Source organism: Photinus pyralis, unplaced genomic scaffold, assembly GCF_008802855.1.
Source record: "Photinus pyralis isolate 1611_PpyrPB1 unplaced genomic scaffold, Ppyr1.3 Ppyr1.4_LG2, whole genome shotgun sequence".
Lineage (NCBI taxonomy): Eukaryota > Metazoa > Arthropoda > Insecta > Coleoptera > Lampyridae > Photinus > Photinus pyralis.
Genome location: NW_022170403.1, coordinates 19,035,655 through 19,056,169, shown reverse-complemented (window position 1 = coordinate 19,056,169; position 20,515 = coordinate 19,035,655). Strand labels below are relative to the sequence as shown.

The 20,515-nt window shown below is 37.7% G+C and overlaps 2 protein-coding genes across 2 annotated transcripts in view; one reads left to right on the top strand and one right to left on the bottom strand.

The window, feature by feature from the left end:
* The window catches only part of LOC116163862 (guanylate cyclase 32E-like), a 36,698-nt gene extending 19,028 nt beyond the window's left edge, over positions 1–17,670 (top strand). Inside the window, 19 exon segments of the mRNA XM_031477993.1 lie at positions 2,564–2,641; positions 6,816–7,060; positions 7,112–7,257; positions 7,304–7,481; positions 7,484–7,583; positions 7,633–7,811; positions 7,862–8,041; positions 10,818–10,922; positions 10,970–11,041; positions 11,089–11,266; positions 11,317–11,494; positions 11,539–11,673; positions 15,303–15,415; positions 15,460–15,710; positions 15,757–16,000; positions 16,049–16,698; positions 16,799–17,330; positions 17,376–17,522; positions 17,567–17,670. Coding sequence (XP_031333853.1) covers positions 2,564–2,641; positions 6,816–7,060; positions 7,112–7,257; positions 7,304–7,481; positions 7,484–7,583; positions 7,633–7,811; positions 7,862–8,041; positions 10,818–10,922; positions 10,970–11,041; positions 11,089–11,266; positions 11,317–11,494; positions 11,539–11,673; positions 15,303–15,415; positions 15,460–15,710; positions 15,757–16,000; positions 16,049–16,698; positions 16,799–17,330; positions 17,376–17,522; positions 17,567–17,655 — 3,800 coding nt within the window. The 3' untranslated portion in view covers positions 17,656–17,670.
* LOC116163003 lies at positions 11,585–12,259 on the bottom strand. The gene is made up of 2 exons (XM_031476822.1): positions 11,770–12,259; positions 11,585–11,723 (listed from the first exon to the last, which is right to left on the bottom strand). The coding sequence occupies exons 1-2, from the start codon at positions 12,209–12,211 to the stop codon at positions 11,680–11,682; spliced, it is 486 nt and encodes a 161-aa protein (XP_031332682.1). The 5' UTR covers positions 12,212–12,259; the 3' UTR covers positions 11,585–11,679.
* Positions 17,671–20,515: the final 2,845 nt, after the last annotated feature.

Sequence of the window (20,515 nt, the reverse complement as noted above, 5' to 3'; positions counted from 1 at the left end):
TACACATTATTTTAAAAAGTGCAGCGTGTTTTATTTTGAGCTGGTGAGCTGTTTTGATTAACACTTGCCCTTGGTTATGAAAAAGGCATTTATGAGGGATAAGATTGAGAGACTTGAAGGGATCACCGGCGTTGGTTATCAACCCCCGAAATTAATAAGCAGGCGTCGTTAATTTCCAAACACCTAAGACCTAAGAGATAAGTGCATCCGGCAAGATTCCAGAACAAGGCACAGAATTCTTTACTGTTTCCGTTTTGTGCGAATTGTCGCTGAATTAGACTAAATTGCGGCAAATTTCATTGTGCGTACTAATGAACGCTTTATTTAATAATTTAGAATGGCTCGTCATATTTTTTACTAAGATAAATTAAATTATTTGGCCATTTTGGGTTTAGCTAGGAACTGTGGTCCGAAATTTGTTTAATTTTCGTAATAAATGTATTCAGTATACATAAGTTTCATTTTCCAAATTATTGGTTATGAATTATTAATGAGAGTATCAGTAATGGAAAAATGTATTGAATTTTTTTCTATTCTCAACCCTTTTTTATCTGAGCTAACATGGGAAGTAAAAGTACGGAATGTAGGTCTAAACGTACTAAAAACGAAGGGAGAAAAAGACGAAGTTTGCAAGAAGAATTTTATACATTGAACCGCACTACGAACCCGAAAAAAGTAGGGCACCCATTACACTTGTCACAACGTAGGTCAACCTTGTCAATCGTAGAGACACAAGAGACATTGTCAGATAGAAAAGACATTAACTTCAGGAAGAATGTTATAATACTTTATACTTTTCCGAATTATTGTATCAAGGAAATATATCTGAAGGAGTGTGAATAATGTGCAAAAGGACGAGCCGTGATGGAAGTGTAAGAAAAGGTGAAAAACGGAAGTGTAGATAAGGCCTGAAGTAAGGGAGAATATGTGAAATAAATGTTAGTGAAAGTGCGGATTAACTTTTATTAATTACAACGGCGGCACTTTGTTACATGAACCACCAATATTTCTCTCAACTAAGGATTTCTCTATCGTTATCAAGAGCCGAGTTATTATTTCGATTCACAAAAAATAATTACGCTCCCATTATTTAAGGAACGCACCTCATTATCCTTACTTGAAGAAATTGCTCTCTAAACTTCTGTTAATTCCTCGTAAATTAAAAAGAAAACGTGTAATTTCAACTCTTAAGATCAAATCAAATTAGACATTAACTTGAACAAAACTAGAACAATTGGTGGAAACGTTCCCAGCAATGTCCTGACCACCCTCCCAAAAATCCCAAAAATTTGAAATAACCGGCGCCATCTTAGATTTATTTATTTATTTATCGTCTCTCAAGTTTAGGTTTTCCTAGGTAAGAGTCCAATTTGTTCCGCCCCCTCGAGGTGGGTATATTTGGGGGTGCGTGCGAGCGCTACCGTTCGCAATTGCCCTGTTTGTCCAATGAACCTGGTTAATTACCCTCCGTGACTTGCGCCCCTCTATTCTATCTTTTCACCTTTAATTCAATTTAATTTTAGCCTTAATTCTAGGTATCAAGTATCAATTCTAGCACTTATTTTTACGTTTTTGTTCTGTTGGTTGGAGATTTCTACACTGTCCTGACCTCCTCATAATTTAATTAGATCCTCGCGCGTTATTTGTGTCTTGATAAAGACAACTTCCGCTTGTGCTTTGCCTCGATCCGCCTCGCGTTTCAAAGTGACGGATTTAAAAAGCACGTCTGCACTGGTTACCGGTCCGAAGTCGACCGGATAAACTCGTTGCATATTTAGGAGCAAAATTTTTCTTAAAGAATGTGTTCTATCCTTTGATCACATTGAAAATTGTTTTTCAAATTTTCAATAATTAAACCGTGGGAGTTGACGCACATATCCGCTCAAAACGAACACAAGGAAATGCGTTAAGGACTTTTTCCAACGAACATCCAGCCTACGGGAAATGCGTCTAATATTGGTTAATTACATCCGAACTTCCAGCCCTTCATTATAATACGCCTGTTGCGAGCAATGAAGCGAGAATATTCTCTTATTTCCAGGTTCGTGATAAGGTCCAATTGAAGGAAGACAATACGCTAATTAGATGAACGACCAATTAATACACTGACGAAACGTATTTCAATTAGTAGCAACGTATAAATCTCATTGCTATTCTCGTTTGAGCGTACAGACGTTCGATTAAAAAGCGACGCCCGTGGAAATAGATAAGCGAGCAAAAAGTTTCCAAAACAACTTAAAAGTTGTATAAGGTTACGAAATAAATGTGAAACACGACGAACAAAACCATCTATCTTAGCATCGATACTATCCTCATTTGCATCGCCTCCATGTTAGAATGTTACTGTGCGGATTGGCTTATACAGAAGTGTCAAACGTGTAAGACTAATCGGTATATTTCGCTGCCGCTACAGAAAATGATTTATTACAATTTACAAAACGTTTCGGGGCGATCTTTCATCTACGTAAACATAACATCAGCTCCTTTTACTTTAATGAAATTGTATTCCTACTTTGATCAAAGTAAAGTGCTTCAATACGATCAATAGTTACGTTTTTTTCAGTATACGTCATCGTAGGACACTATTTCGAGCATCTCGCTTTGATGATCTACATGGAAGAGAAGCGCTTATTTGACAATGGTACGTAAATAATTTCTTCAGCAGATTAACCAAGACAACAACCAGTTTGAACATTGGAAATGTTTATGCTTTCGTATACGGGTACTAAGTTTCGTTCAAAGCCAAAAGACAACGGTGTAGCATCAAGTGAGGGTTGTATCGTACTCGGTCGTGACCGGAAAAGTCGCAGATACTGTCATCTGTGTTAATAAGTGTTATTTATGTTTTATATATGGCGTTATACGGTTAGCATTTCCAATGTCTCAGATGGTTGTATGGATTGGGAAATCTGTGAATTTTTTTCAATTAATATATAACAATTTCAGAATGACCCTACATTTTCTTTGTTAAAAGAGATACAGAAAAATGTTATACACAAAAGTTTTTTATAACGCTTGTTGAATAATCGGCCATTTTCAAAATAAGTACACAGAATGTATTGTACAGGTGATCATTTTGTCGTTTCATTCTGAATACGATTTTTAAATAGGAAAATTTACGCATATACCGCTTCATAGCGAACCTGAACGAAAGTACGTCCGGCGATAACAAGCGAGAGCAAGAAACGTATTGCGGAAAGCGATCTCTTCGTACCTGAAAGTTTGGTTCCGTTCTGGTCACTGTTCTCTGTGATTAAGCTGTGATATATAGTAATTGTAACCTGTGATAGTGTTCGTCTTACATATTTTTTTCGGTTGACGAGTGTTAAAAACTTTGAATGTTTTATTTACACAATATACGTTATTGTTATTATTATTTTATTGTTTAAAGTCGAGCACGTGAAAAAATACCAAGTTTTCTATTGGTTTTTAGGGCACAACAGTCGAGATCATTCCGTTCAGAAATAAGTCCCTTTTCGGTTTTTCTCGTGGGCGAGATTGAAATTGCATTTCGCGTGCGGTTACGTACTACGTTAGGTACGCGAAATTTAGTTTTTAGAGAAGTTACGAGTGCGAGCCAGTACCAATTTTTCATTATTGTTGGTTTATTTTGCGTCAATACAAAAAGTTTTCGTTTTAATTTTAGGAATGACCACATTATAATATCGATGTGTGAGACAATTATTTAAAAGGTAATTCAAAAGAAAAACTCGTGAAAGAAGGATGAGGAAATTAAAGGTAAAACTTGAGCTTGAGCTCTAAAAATACATACGTAATGAGGCAGGAATACTACGTCATAATACCTCTATTGATTAACTGCAAAATGCTAATCCGTAAAAACGTTTTAATGGAGTCACCTAGACATCAAAGACAAAAAGAAACCACTCCAAAGATAAATATGGTAAAGCCTTTCAGCCTATTCAGGCAGACGCAAAGTCAGAAAGACAAATAACTCTAGAAGAGCCTCAAACGGCAAAAGAAAGAAGTAGGTAAAACAAACCTACCACACGAGAATAAAGAACTAAGATAACGAGAAATCTACTGCAGAAATAATTTACATCTAAACTACTGGATTACCTAGATGGCGTAAGGATATAAATAAGAACAAGAATACTAATTCTACACTACGAGCGAAAATAATTTAAATAAAAGTACAGCAAAGGTTACGCGGAAGCCATATCGGTAAGAAAATGGTGTTACCATTACTAAAACAAGCGGCATTTTCCAAGGAGAGATAAGATAAGATTACCAGAAGACACCCACGTCAATTGCTGTCAATTATTTTAAACTTTTTGATTTGTGTAAGTAGTGGTCAATTATTGCTATAAATTACATAAGTAATTTCATTTGAAGTAATTTTGATATTCCTAAAAGAATCGACCCGTGGAAATTACTTGCATGAAACAGATTTCGTGTTGTATTTATTGATAGTTAGCGAATCCCAAATGATTTCGTTATCTTGTTTAATTGAATGGAGAATTTGAATTTAAGTTCATTGCTACCATTGCTTTGGTTGGATTACAGAGGGGTGTGTATATTTTGAAGAGGAAAATCTACCAGTAGTTCATTATGTGGTAAAGATGAATGTTAGATAAGGATTCAATTTAGCATGGATACGTGATCTTTTTTTCTATTTCTTTTTATGAACCAAAGCAATATTTTACATCCAGGAACGTGTAAACAAAAATGGAAATGGATTGCCTTTGTTTTTATTAACATATTTCAATCAACTAAAGTCATATGCGTATTTATTGTACTTCAGGTTTTCAAAGGAGACAATGGGCCAAACTTGCACATGCACAAGCTACAGGGTATAAGGACATTTTAGATTACTGAGCTAGCCGTAGATAAAACAAAATTATCATTTTGAATTTCTTTGCCAGAGCCATAGAGGTTCAATTTTATTTTATGCAAGTTAGGCCTTCGACCTTTGTCAATATAACTAAGCCGTTACAGGGGTCAGGTAAAATATGAATATTTATTTTAATCTAAAAGGATAGTATTTTCAAAAATATAATACATCATGGATGATTTTAAAAAGATTCAAAAATTGTTCGATATTTTAAACATTTCAAAAATCAAAAAATATTTCAAAAACGTTTTTTTTAATCTTCTTCATTCAAATCTAAAGGGTGTTCTAATTTTAAAAAAATGCGATTAGGTTCGTGCGTTAATTAAACTTCTTATCACAAACGATCAGATTTGTCTTACTTTAAAACAACTAAATTGAATAAATTACGAAAGCGATAAAATTTAAATATTACGTAATTCCAAACAATTCTAAAAGGAACACTGAGAAACAAATTCAAATACAATCGACCAACTTTGTATGCTTATTTGTAGAAAATCTCCTAGATTTACCATTAATAAATTGAAATATCCCTCATATACAGGATGTCGGGTCATTATTTTTGGTGCTTAGACTCAAATAACGTCGTCATTATATTATGTTAAGCCAACAAAAAAGTCATTTTCTATCCACTATTTAATTTTATTTACAGGGTGTTTTCTGAAGTTACAAAATTTCAGACGTGTATATCTCAGTTTTTTAAATGTAACACCCTATATATTTTTGTGCCACACTTTAATCTCTAACTTTCATTAGTAATATCCGACAACTTATAGCGAGTATCGCAGTAGAAGCCATTAAGTCAATAAAAGACTAGTCCACCTGCGATAAGGAATGAAAGCCTTTCCTTGAAAAATGGTAAGCCCTCTAGACTCTTCGAGAACGTTCCGTGATTTTTCTAGAAACTTTCCGTTTGCTATACAGGCAAATTGAAGCGTGTTGAATGGCAGTTCCAACATCGATACCGAAGTGATTATTAGTGAACTGTGCGCTCGTATGTAATTAATTTATAAATTTGTGTACAAGTGAGTGATTAATAATAGCTGTTATAAATCAATCAAAAATAAAAAAAAATTAATTTTCATATTTTTCAATCTATTTTTTAAGATCTCACTTTTTCAGGGAACATTTTTTAAATATAATTCGAATTTGCTTTGAAACAATAGCTTTTTCGTTGGGTTTACGTGTATTAAAAAATACGTAACGTTCCATAGAATTTTAAGTTGAAACCAACTACAGGGTGTTCTATTTAAAAAAAAATCTTTTTGGTCCCTATGCTCGCGTTCTGTGTAATTCAAAATATGTAGAATATTCTACCATATTGTCATCATACAACAAAAATCTCAAATCCTCCCTTAAAGCCACAATATAGCACTCTGCGCAATCGGCCCCTGTACAGAAAAGGGCGAGTTATAAAATTTAAAAACTATTTCCATTACAAGATTTAACTAAAAGAAAAGGAACAGCCACCTCTTACATGTTCAATATAATAGAATTTAGTGTATTCAGCTCTGTACGATATTCATACGAGCCATGCCAGAGGCAAGTCGCACATAACCAGTTTTCTCAATTTTAGTGTTAAAAAGGTTACCTGAAAATGAATTTTCTACCTGCACCCCTTTCCTACTCCCTGAAGAGTTACTGTAGATCGTAACAAGAGACGCTACTCAATACAGGGTGTACTTTTTTTCCGGCCCATATAAGTAATAAGAATATCAAGTTGGTGATGGTTTCTCAAAGACGAAACGTCACAGGAAAAATATGTAGGCGCCATCTTGTAGAGCTTACATAAAGTTCCTATAAGGAAGTGTCATTTGTTTTCTGGACCAGAACCAGAAAAAAATGTAGACGAATATGGTTAATTTCGGTTTTTTTCGAATATCTTCGGAACTGATCGAAATTTCCGAATTTTTAAAGCAATATTAATTTATTTAAGTTCTAAAAATTTTTCGAAATTGTTCTTCAGGAGAATACTTCGTAATTGGTATCGATTTGGACGAATACGACCAAACGGCGCCGACCAAATATCTTCGCGACTTTCTACGAGGTGAAAAAAATTTGGTCGCGCAGCGGGCGTACCAAAACTACCTCGGCGTAATACCGTCAAGTCCCGTCGGATTCAAGAATTTCACCGCGCTCGTAAACACGTACATGGAAAAACCCCCCTTTAACTTCCCCAACCCTCTGAACTTCTTTGGATTGGGTAAAATGGTAAGACCCCTCCGCTTGCGAGATGCGCGCGGTTAATTCGCTCTAGCGTAGATCAGAGCCGAAGCGGCGTTCTTGTACGACGCGGTTCACCTCTACGCGAAATCGCTGTTGCACGTGCTCAGTGTGGGGGGAGATCCAAGAGACGGGCGCAAAATCATCGACAGCTTAAAGCGGCTGCACTACAAGAGCGCAATGGGGTAAGTTCGCGCAGCTCAGTTTTCAGGTGTGAGAACAATCTTGCAGTTACATGGTTTACATTGACGAAAATGGAGACGCCGGTGGGAACTACACTTTAATCGCACGAAAACACTTGAAAAATCACTGTGAGGAATACGGCCTTTTTCCTATTGGCACCTTCGGGCTTGAAGATCCCAAAAGTGGTTTACCGGTAAGGAAGGCGCTCCTCATTCGCGTACTGAAATGCCCTTTCAGAGCCTGCGAATGTTTGAAAACTTCAACTGGGTCGGAGGACGGCCGCCGGTAGCGTTGCCCCAGTGTGGTTTCCGTGGGGAGCACTGCGTGTGTAGGTACACTTCCAAAATCGTCTGACATCTGCACCCGGTTTGTTTCAGCGAATACAGTTGAAATAACTTTTGGAGTGGCGGGCGGTGTCTGTCTAATAATTCTGATCTCTGCCGCAATCTTGTACCGCAACTGGAGGTACGAGCAGGAGCTCGACAGTCTACTGTGGAAGATCGACTACAAGGACATCGAGTTGAAAATTAACAATAACGAGGATAAACCCGTACAGGTTTGTGCACATTCTTTCGGTTTTAAGGAATTCGTTTTTGAACGTTTCAGAACAGTTATCCCTACGTGCGCACCAGTCAAGTTTCTTTGAGCTCCAACACCGATCCCGAGTTTCGATACTCTTCGCTTTTTACCCAAGTGGCTTTTTATAAGGGACGAATGTTGGCGATTAAACGGATCAATAAACGTAGCATTGATATCACTCGAGAGATGAAGAAGGAGCTCAAGATGGTAAGCATAATCAAGAGCTCTAATTATGCTTGGATGTAAAACAACAATTAATTCCTTTTGCTTTTTACTCTTATGATTGACTTATCACTTCACTTCTTGAATATATGTTGAACTGTTTCAAAAAAAGTTATATTGGTTTAGGTTGGTTTTGGATCGCAGGAAATTTCTGCCCTAATACCAGTCCGCGTTTCCGTGGTCAATCGGTGCCGAGTACTGCCCTTTTTGTTTTCGCTCGTAATAGACCGTAGTCTCAGGCAACCAAAAAGAAGTGGGACACTCTCTCTTACACTCACAATCACCAGCCCTTTTTATGTGACGTCTAAGTAATTAATTTTTGGTGAAAAAAGTGTTTTTCCATACATATCAAAGTGTGAAAATAATTATCAACGCGCATCGGCCGGTTTAGCCATTTCTAGAAGATTTCGTTGTTCGTTGTCAACACGTATTTTTTTAAGAATTTCCCGTTAAGATCGAAAATTGCCATGAAAAGGATGTCAAGATTGGAAGGAGGCCTTCGTTGTCACTATCATGCTTTCGTAGTTACACTTTTCCGTCAATTGTGGAAAATTGAGCACCTTATCTGCATGTTCATTATGACGTTACAGGCACACTAGCTGTTTCAAGATCATGTTAGTTTGTTTACATGTTATATATACTTAAATTCGGATTGCGTTTCTCTGAACAATTGCTTATGTCGTTACGCGTAAGACTTGGGGGTAATTTACAATTAATTGTATTATTAGAATATTCGTTCTAATTGTGTATTAAATTTAACAGATTTTTCAATTGCGATTCGAATTGTTTACATTGTAACCTATAACGTTTGCATCATAAATAAAGCATTTTACAGTATTTATTGATTTGAAGACATAATTCAGGTAACGTATCGATTTAAATTTGATGGGATATTTAAAATCAACCCAAATTAAATGTTGCATGTACCAATATCATCTTATTCAATTACCACGTACATAAAAATATTTATACGGCAAATCGAAAAAGGTAAGTTTTATACGAGTTAATAACCTAAAGGAGCAACCACAACTCAACGAGTCAAGCATCCTTCAAGCAATTGCATTTCACATTCGTCATACTTTTTTTTCATTAGTCTCCCTGTTCAGACAATCATCGGGTATTTTTTGTGTCTCCTTCGTTAATATTTGTTTCCCTTCCCTAACTCTTCAAGGATCCACCACATCTCCTGCACGTTTCTTTCTGGCCTTCTTCAGCCCGCGTTTACATCCCCCCCCCCCTAATCTTCATGGGCCTTTCTTCTTTTTTTCGTGCTTTCTTCGTGGAAATTCACGCATTTCTCGCGACCTCTTTACATCTCCGCGCCTTCGACTCCCCCGCTCCAAAATTGTTTTACATTTCCGTTACGCCTTGTTTACATCCCTCTCACACCTTCTACAGATATCGATCAGGTCTCCTTCAGGATTTCATTAACATTCGATTACATCAACTTCTTTCCCTCAGTCACGCTTGGTTGAAACCTCCCTTACATCCTTTTCACGGTTACTCCACATTGCCTTCCTCACGATGCGTACGAGGGCTTAAGGAGTGAGTGACCTTGTTTATGGTGCAAGGTAGTGGCCTGGAATTTCTCCGGCGAAAAAACCCCGATCACATGCTCGACCGTTATGATTATTGCAGTGTGATTAATTCAATGGTTAGATTGTAACAGGTGGTCGTTTTAGGCTTTAAAGATTTTTAGTTAAATTTATAAATTTGCCGGTATAGGACATTTTATACATGTATCGCTTCATAATGAAAGAGAACAGAATTTATATTCGAGAAATAAAGTGCGTTCAGAAAAGGGCGAGTGTTAAAGCAGATAAAAGTCGAAACGTTACAGTGTTGCCGGCTCCAGAACTTTCAATCGGCGAATATGCTATGAAAAATCTGGTGGGAGAGCGGTATTCTTACTGAAACTTTCGAAGAGAACCTATGCAGGTCGAGCGCTGCATTTTCTCGATCGCGTAAGGGATTCGTAGGCGTACCTTCGAGACAAAACTACGTAAACACAACCATTTTAGATCGTGTAACAATTGTTTCTTCATCGGAAAGCTTCACAAGTTCGTATAATCGAGGTATGTGAAAAGATTTCTCAGCCCCGTAGTCGTATGTGATAGTATATAGAGAAACTGTTTCATTCAAGTGAAAAACGTACCGCAAGTTTCGCAAAATTGATCCCTTTACGAGTTAACTAATATACAGTGGCGTATTTAAGAAAAAAGGGGAATTACTTGGTGTAGTTGCTGGGATTATTGCGTAGCGTTATCGTATTAATACGTACATTTTTCGTAGCGGTGCATATTTGGATTATTGTTTTTGTTCTTAAATAAATTTTTACCACGAAAGTGCTAGGGTCCAAGATACAAAGCATTTCTGTTGTGTTATTTTTTGGAGTGGCAAGTTACGTTAAAGAAACAGTTTAGTAATTAACGTTCTGCGCTTAATTTATTTATACGTAATGCTAATAACATATTACATAAAACGGCAACCGGTAAAAAGGTTAAAGACAATTAATTCGTGCTTATGTTTCTTATTAATAAATTATAAGGGTAATTTTGGACATTCCATACGTAAATAAACAAAATTGGAACTTATAAGGTGTGAGGAACCTGAAGCACGGGTTTATCCCGGTTTCAAATTCGACAACCATCTTTTTTTCAAATCCGCCACTAGCAACACCGGATGACCAACTCAGTCTTTTATCTGCGAGTGATTAGAAAATTGGTTCTACATTTTTACAACGACGATTTTTCTATTTTAGATGCGAGATCTTCACCACGACAACCTGAACGGATTTATCGGCGCTTGCACCGACCCCCCTAACATATGCATCCTGACCGAGTACTGCACGCGCGGAAGTCTCAAGGTAATTTCGGTTTGCAAAGCGGACCGCATTACCAACACTATTTTCAGGACATTCTCGAAAATGAAGACGTTAAGCTGGACAGCATGTTCATCGCCTCGCTCGTTGAAGACATCCTAAGGGTAAGTGCAAAACTCCCCTCCAGAATGTAGGCACGCGATGCTTTTAGGGCATGATATTTCTACACGAATCCGTCGTGAGGTTCCACGGTAACCTGCACAGCGCAAACTGCCTCGTCGACTCCAGGTGGGTGGTGAAGCTAACGGATTTTGGACTGCACGAGTTTAAGAAGAACGAGGAGAAGCCGACGGCGCAAGAGGCAAACGAGGTTATTGAAAAGTACACGCGTGCGTTTCTACGTTACGGGTAAAACTAGTACTAATGGACACTTTTGCAGGACTCTTGTACCGAGCACCCGAGCTGTTAAGGAAGGAAAACGGCACGCAAAAGGGCGACGTTTACTCTTTTGGCATTATCCTCTACGAGCTCCATGGTCGCAAAGGTCCCTATGGAGATTGCGCACTGTCGGCTTCGGAAATTTTGCATAGGATTGCGCAATGCGGTTCGTCGCTTAGGTGATAACGCCCCCTACAGTAAGACGCTGACGCATTTATTTTAGACCATCTCTAGACTGCCTAGAAAATACAGTTGACGCTGTTAAGGAATGCCTACGAGAGTGCTGGAGTGAGAATCCCGACGAAAGGCCCGACTTCAAGAGTTTACGCACTAAACTTCGACCATTGCGGAAGGGAATGTAAGCCTAACTTTTCTCTAAAAGATCCTTAAGTTGTTTCCACTGGCTTTCTACAAATGAAAATGTGAGTAGTGCCGGACTCAGAGCGTAACAAACCCAGCTCTTTCAGCTCTTTCTTTTTGAGCCACAGCTTGTACTTGAGATCATTCTCGAGCAGACGTAGATGGGTATCGGTTTCGCGCTGCTTCTCACTTTCCCTTTCGGCTTCGAGCTTCAGACGAGCCTGCTCCGCCTTTAGAGCCGCCTTCTTTTGCAACCACTCGTCGTAACATCTCCGAGCTTCTTGCAACCTCAACTCCTGATCCATGCACTGCCTCTCGCGGATGTTCGTTTCGATCCTCTTCGCTACCATCTTCGAGAACGTCGTGCTACCGTCATCTTTGCTCACTCTCATGTCCGATTTCCTACTCTTGGGAATTTTGGTTTCCGATTCGATGTAAATTGCGCCGTTCAAAAACTTGCGCACATTTGCCTCCCTTATGTTTCCCAAGGAGGTGGACTTCCTTCTGATCGGAATCGTTATTGGCTCACCTTGCATAACAATTTTTTATAAAAAATATAAACTGACAACGTCAAAGCCTTTTGTTTAGACACTCACTTTAAAAGTATCGCGAGGATAAAAAATAGAGTGCGTTTCTTTCCAACTCATTACGTAGCCATCATCAAACATTGCAGACGACATTTTGTATTTATAGTGGAGAGAAATACCAGCGACACCCTACGTCGACGGGGAGTATTTACGAATAAACACAGAATTCCTTTACTTCATTGGAGTTTGTATTTCTCTAGTATTATTTTTCCTTTTAGAATTGTTTGTAATTTTGTATTGTTCATCGGCGTTATTTAATCTAATTATCATTGGTGCATTATTTCTAAATAGCGAAGGAAGGAGATTACTCTATGATGGAAGTGGTGCTCCCTTAAATACGTGAGACTAGGTACAATGGGGGGCTGCTGTTATTAGTTCGCGACGGTGAAAAGAGCGTCTAATTTTGTAAACGCAAAGTTACGGGAGTTTCGACTTTTTAATCTTGTGTGTAAAGGAATTTCAGGATGTCAGCCATTTTGTTGCGGTAAATTTGAATTTGAGTGGGAGATTTGAATTTTTAAATTAACGGATGTCTGCCATTTTGTTGCGGTAAATTTGCATTTGTAATTTTATATCTCGTCTCGAGGGTATTGCGAAAGATGTTATTCCTTTGACTTCTTTTTTAAATAAACAAGTTACTTAAGATTCGTCGCCCATAAAATTTTTTATTTAAATGAGTCACGACAATGTGTGACAGCTAACGGAGACTACAATGACCAATTTACAACAATGGTGACAACCGGGTATCTTGTTTTTGATTGGTCGTTGGTTCCGGCCGCCATATTGTGCTTTAGAGTTTAGCTTTAGGGTATAGGAATTTACACGTTTTTTTTGTGTTTTTGCAAAATTCTGTAAATAAAGTATAGTTTTGCCCGAATTTCTTGATAAAATTAAGTAAAATTTTATTTATTTTTATTATTATAATAATAATTTCAAATCATTTTTTTATCTTGTTGATAATTTTAATTCCATTCCGCCATTTAAAATTATCAGAGATCAAATTAAATGGCGCCGTGCGCTGCCTTTCTCTCTTTTTCCCTACAAAACAGCGTATTTCCATCTCGCTATGACTTGCAAAGGTGGCCATTTAAAATTATCTAAGATAATCGTAAATGGCGGAAGAATTAAATTTATCTTGTTGATAATTTAAATTTGGCTATTTAAAATCATCAACAAGATACAAAAATGATTTAAAACTATTATTAGATAAAAATAATTATTTTATTTCATCAAATATGAATTATTATTAAAAAAATGAATATTTTTTATCTTGTAGATAATTTTATTTTGCCTATTTAAAATTATCTTAATGATAAAGTTTAAACAAACTATTTAAATTTATCTTGTAGATAAGTATAAATAGAAGAATTAAAATTATCTACAAGATAAAAAATATTCATTTTTATTATCTTGTTGATAAAAATAATTCATATTTGATTTGGATTTGATTTTTATCATAATGATAATTTTAAATCATTTTTTATCTTGTTGATAATTTTAAATAGCAAAATTTAAATTATCAACAAGATAAATTTAATTTGTTCGCTATTTACGATTATCTTACATAATTTTAAATGGCCACCTTTACAAGTCATAGCGAGATGGAAATACGATGTTTTATAGCGAAAAGGGAGAAAGGCAGCGCACGGCGCCATTTAATTTTATCTCAGATAATTTTAAATGGCGGAATGGAATTAAAATTATCAACAAGATAAAAATAATTATTTTTTCATTATCAACAAAATAAAAAAAATGATTTGAAATTATTATTAAGATAATAGAAATTCGGGTAATAATTTACTTTAAGATTATAGTATTTTTGCACATTAAATGTTAAAACGGCGTTCCATAATTGTGAGTATAAATACACTTGAATTTTAAATTTTAACATTTATTGCTGAAACACAACGCATATTGCTTTTACTGAATGAAAGTAGCAGTTTTTATGGTACATTGTCCCTATGCTGCTTTGTTAAAGTTAGCCCCAATATGGCGGATGGGGGGGCGATTATGATAAGTTGTCGCCGCTGTCCTAATACAGTCACTGTAATGGAGACCGTTACTATACGATGGTGATTATTTATTTATTTCGAGGCAATTGACATTCAGCAGTTACGGTTTCAGCAAGATGGCGCAACGTATCACACCTCCACTGAAACAATCGCGTTGCTACGTGAGAAATTCCCGGATCGCCTTATCTCCTTTTTCGTGGTCACCAAGGTCGTGAGATTTAAACACCATACGATTTATCTTTTTGGGATAATCTCAATTATTAGTTTACGTCTATACCGCCGAAATATCTCTGAATTAGAGGAAAAAATTTGAATTTTGGTATGCGAGTGGAGTAGAGGGGGGTCATATGCAAGATGATATTTTCCATCCCTAAAATGGGAACGTTTGTTTGACAAGTTTGTCTTCTTCAAATGTGACCACGTAAGCTAGAACAGAGCTCTATCGCGGCTCTACACGTAATGCTTTCAAAAAATCTCTCCACATTAATCCCTACCTATCTGTTTTGAATTAATTAACGCCTCTTTCAAAATGGCGCCCAGTAAATGAACCATTTTTTTTTAGCAAATCGAATTCGTTTTGTTTTTTTGATATATTGCACTCCTATTACTGATCTCATTCTGATTTTGCGTTTTTAAACACATACAATTAATTAAGGTCATCTGAACGCTGAAAGGCAGAGAGATTGGAGTGAACGATTTCCGGAACTCGTTACCAGATCACTGCGTTATAGAATTGAATTACGCTGAAAAAATCGCTAATTAGGAAACTACGAACTTCCTCACATCTGAATTGACCAAATTTTTGAAATTATCAAGCATATAATTTGACCGCGCTGTATACTCTATCAGACTATAACATTCGCATTCAATACAAGAAATATTTGAGGCTCCTCAGGTTCAAAAAAATTTCCTATACGTCTTAGTTCTAGTAACTTCGCGCCAAGTTGTTGACACCCTTACAAAAATACAAATAATTGCACTTTGTGCTCTAATATTTCAACGCAAATTGAACCAAAAATCAATTTAAGGAAACCCAACATATTTGACAACATGATGACGATGATGGAAAAGTACGCCAACAACTTAGAGCAGCTCGTCGACGAACGAACTGACCAACTGCAGGAGGAAAAGAAGAAGACAGGTGAGCGCGGCACTAATTTCGCCTTTTCATTCGTCCTTCCTCAGATGCGTTACTCCACGAGATGCTGCCGAAACCGGTGGCGGAACAGCTGAAGCGCGGCCACAAGGTCGAAGCCGAAAGTTTCGAATGCGTCACGATTTTCTTCAGCGATATTGTCGGTTTTACGGCGACCTCCGCCGAAAGCACCCCCTTGGAGATTGTGAACTTCCTCAACGATCTCTACACATGCTTCGATTCCATTATTGAAAACTATGACGTTTACAAAGTGGAAACCATCGGGGATGCTTACATGGTGGTAGGTGTCGGGTGAGTGTTGGCCAAAATTTAAAGTACTGCTGCAGGTTAGCGGTCTTCCGATACTGAACGGAAGGAAGCACGCCGCGGAAATTGCGACGATGTCATTAGACTTACTGTCCAAAGTAAAAAACTTCAGCATACGCCACCGGCCTGGAACAAAGTTGTTGTTGCGAATTGGAATACACTCAGGTCCCGTGTGTGCTGGTGTTGTAGGGCTGAAGATGCCAAGGTACTGCTTATTTGGGGACACGGTGAACACAGCCAGTCGCATGGAGTCAACCGGCTTGCGTGAGTAATCTCCGTTGCATCCACTAAACTCAAAGTCAAATGTTTCAGCCCTCAAAATTCACTGCAGCCAGCAAACAATGGAGCTCCTGTCGATGTTGGGTGGATATTACTTGATCCCAAGAGGCGAAGTCTCCATTAAAGGCAAAGGAAACCAACCGACCTATTGGCTACTGGGCGAAGACCCAGTAAGCGGCAAGCTAAGAAAATTTGAACGTGAAAGGCGACTGAACAACGGTATCGGTCCCAAAAGTTCCCTCAAGTATAAACACGGAATAATTAAAAGCCCAGTCGATCGCTGCTTTAGCCTGGAGTCGCCCAAAAAATTACGCTTCGCCAGCATAAGTAATCTACAAAGGAAAACCCTAGACGTAATTGAGGACAGCAGCCCTCACAAGAAATCGGCATCATCACTTATCGGAAACTCGGTGGAGGGTCAAGAGATAATGATGTCCAGTCTCTCCTGCCCGTGCATCGAAAACCTAGCAAACTCGTCGATTATGTTAGCCCAAACGCACTTCCCCGCCCTTCTCTCCGACGAGAGCGACCCCTATCGCAGCGTGCCTATCTTATGTCAAAATTTAATGGTAACCAACGTGCCGACGCAGGTTATATCTGCGCCGGTGAGCCCATTCGGCAAAATCGTGCGGGAAGAAGTGTTCCCTTGGACCGACTCCACCCCACTGCTGAAAATTACCAAGGCTGATCATTGTTAGAAAATGTAATTGGTAAATTTAATAAATGTTTGTAATTTTGTGTTATTTAATCAAGTCATCTGTCCAACTGTCATTACCGTTGTGAAAACCGCGCCGGAATGTTCAAAAAATGAGCACGGAAAGTATTGCGAATGTCAGAACGTTTATGAATGGGGCAGTTTCGATTGAATCGACCACAACTCTGACCGCAAACGAGAAACCAAGAAAGCGAATTAGCTGCTCATATTCAAACGCGCAGCTTTGCGAAAATGCGGACGCGTCCAGCTTTAGTAGCGAATCTTCTCTCTTGGACGAACGTCCCTCAACCACCCCGTCGAAATCACTTGCGTCAACTCCAAACCTCCTCAACGGCATGGGACTGGAACAATTGAAATCGCTCAAGGCGAAACGGGCAGAGGAGAAGAAGCGCGAAGAAAATCGCATACGGTTAGAGAAGCAGAGGCAAAATTTTAAGCGATGGTTGGCCAACAAAAAGGACGAGGAGGAAAAGGAACGAATCAGCAAGGAAAAGATGACCAAGCACCAAAGCGAAAAGGATTACGAAAAGCAACGTCGGCAGAAGGAGGCCGAACTGAAATACAAATTGTGGTGCAAACGGAAAGAACAGGAGGAACTAGGTAAGGCGATCATCTAACAAGGCAAAGATCTCAGAGGAATCGTAGAAAAGAAATTAAAGGCGAAGATCGACGAGATAAAAAGCAGCGAAGATCATGACCGGCGAACGGAAAGGAATCAAACTGCTTACCAGAATTGGTTAAAAAATTCCGTATACAAACCCATGCCGATCCCGCTAAACAGAGGGCTTGAAAGTATGACTTTGGGACTTTCATCGGTAATTTCATCTGTTTTTTAGCTCTGCGATCTTCGGCGTCGGTCACGTATATTAATCCCATACCCTGGCAGCCCAATATTGATGAGAGTTGTCTAAATTCACAGAAATAAAATGCTGCGGCAAACAAATCTTTTTTCTTATGCTAAAGGATAGAACTTTTACCATCCGCAGTTTAGTATGGGAGGTATTTCATTTAGTTTAGGTAGGTAAGAACGAATCAATACTTAAAGATGGCCGTTTTCATTAATAAGACGCAATTTTGTGAGTGTTAATTAATTGAAGCAGAATAGGTAGGGATGAATCTGGGGAAAAATTTTGAAGGCATTACGGATTGAGCAACTGGAGAGTTCGTGAGATTCTTGCAGGTAAGTTAGAAATTAATTTCTCTGTGGCAGACAAGGAGGGATTGATCATCTTGCTAGGAACTTGTTACAAGCAAAAAGTTTTTTGTATTATAGTGCCTTTATCATCACTAGTAACCAAATTAATAAAATATTTCTTTCAATATTAGTAAAAATCTGTTCCCCGTTTGGGAATTTAAAAGAGTTAAATTCCAAATTTCGATTAGTGATATCTAATGTAGCTAATAAATACCCCTGAGTTCAAGTCGAACTTTCAAAATTTAAAGAAAATCCCGAATCCATTGGATGCAGAATTTCCGGAGATCCAACTTGCTGTTCTCTAAGCTCGACGTCAGTATTTCCACCGAATGGGCAAAGGGCTGAATCGTAAGGAAAGCGCCATCTCTAAAGAATCGTCGTATGGATGTTTTTATGTCTAAAAATAGAGGATTGACCTCTTTAAAGGAAATTGTCCTAATCTGGTTGATAGTAAACGTAAAATTTAGTTTTTTTTAAAGAAAGGACCAATCAATCAATTGGAAAATTGAAGCCGGTACATATTGCATAAATTTGTAACTTATGAACGCATTTATTTGAAATATTTCATAGTTAAAATCGGAATTGTTTCATTTCACCTTTGTTATTTGCAATTTGTAAGAAATTTTTCTGTGCCTTGATGTTTACCAGTTTTAGTGATCGCTCTGTAAATGCACACCCGGTATCTAGAAGCGTTGTAAGTTAGGCGCTTCGTTACGAAAAGCATAGTGCTGAAAATATTTCTGTTGGTTCTAGGAGTTGAAGATGGAAGGTAACAGGTAATTGATTTAATTTCTAGAGTTGTACTTCGTAAATAAAAGCTGCAATTATTTCGCCGTTTGCAACCGTTCCCGTCGAGATATTTCAATTATTTTTGTTAGGTCCGAAAGCTCTTGCCATTTAGAAGACAAATTAATATTTTAGAATTTCAGCCGCGGTAAGTCATTATTAGGAGGTTTTTGTTTCCTAGGTAATTTAAAACGAGCTTTAAAACTGCAAGGCCATGCAGGTTTACGCCGATATCAGTTTTGATAAGCGACCTTTATGCCGGCGCAAAGAATTCCAAATAACAATGATTAATGGACTACCGACTTTGGAAAGTTCAATCCGGCCAATCAAGTAAGTGCAATTATCAGTAGCTAAAGAAATGTGTAAACGTTATCAAAATCAGTCGTGTGAGTTGTCTCTGAATGCGCCCTAATTTTTCCAGATGTTTGTCAGTTGTCTCCGATTTTTATGATGACCAGAAGCCGAGAAATAAAAGAAATGTAGATGACCGAATCGGTCGGGAAAACCATCGTTCCCTCCATGGAATAGACGAATTTTATAAAACGAAAAGCCGTTGTTTAGAGGGGAGGGTTTTCTGGTTTTTGCACTTTCGCAAGCTAAGTTTTGTAAGTACCGTGAGCCTTTCCGTATATTTATTTTACCCAAAATCGTCATGAAACCTTCATTTTCATGCCTACTTTATATAAGAAAATTTCAGTTTCCATGAAAGAGGCAGACCAGACTGCTTCTCCTCTCGCCTGTCACTTTACCGGACCGCACCTGTCACATTCCCGGCTCATTCCTAAGTGTCTATAATGACTCCTGTAATCACCGACAGATTACATTAATCAAAAAATCTATATGAACATTGAAATTTTACATTAAAATACGATTTGGAATAAAATCTAATGCAAAACTCGTTAGAAAAATGACGCTAATTGACTCGGAAATTAGAATACTCATTTTCCGAGGGGCCTCGTACTTCAATATTTCCTCGCCCGTAATGTGTAATTTTGTGACTTTTATGTAAAGAACTATTCATACCGTATGTTTCCTTTAACATTAAGTTTACCGTACCTTATCTTTAGCTTTTTCTTGCGCAGTAATTTTTACCGCTCCGTTTAATTACAAGGTAAATTTTTTTGCTACTTTGGGTTTCATTAATTATAAGGGAGGAATATTATTTCGCTTTCCTGAATTTGCTTCTCCGTAGATACCGCTAATTTGTGTTTTGTTGCTTTCGTTTCCGCTTAAGAGAAATTGCTGTGCGCTTTAATTTTGTTTTAGCATTCAACAGTAGCCGGCCACTGCTTACCCTTTAGAATTTCTGGAGCAAAAAGTTATTAGGTTTTTCTGGTATTTCTGGTAGTTTGAAAAATGTTATAAAATGTCTCAGGTAGTTAGTCTATACAGGGTGAGTTTTTTTTTCATTTTCACATGAAGATCTCGTAAACCGGAAGAAATACAGGGTCGCTTAAATGGGCAACGTTATGTAGAATTTTATTTTCCGTTTCAAAGTTTATTGTAACTCTACAGATAAGTACCGAAGTTATGGTAAAAAAAAAACAAAAAAATGTTACTTCGAAAAAGCGACGACGTTAATTTATTCTCAAAAAAGAAACCCTTAAGATTTTTAGCGCATTTTTTAAGACCTACTTCTACGGTTTTCAACTACTTTTAGGGGAATGGTCCTACAGTCCTGGAATGTTGTGCAATATGTAGCCTACGTTTTTCGAAATTTTTTTGGAGAGAAACTACATCGCGTAGGCGGCTAAGTTTTGGATTGAGACATAGATTAAGACCTCTTCTACAGTCACATAATTTT

Coding starts and splice junctions, on each gene's coding strand:
- LOC116163003 (XM_031476822.1), bottom strand. CDS start 12,211: ATGCAAGGTGAGCCAATAACGATTCCGATCAGAAGGAAGTCCACCTCC. Junction 11,724..11,769: donor GAAAGAGCTGAAAGAGCTGG/GTTTGTTACGCT, acceptor TTTCATTTGTAG/AAAGCCAGTGGAAACAACTT.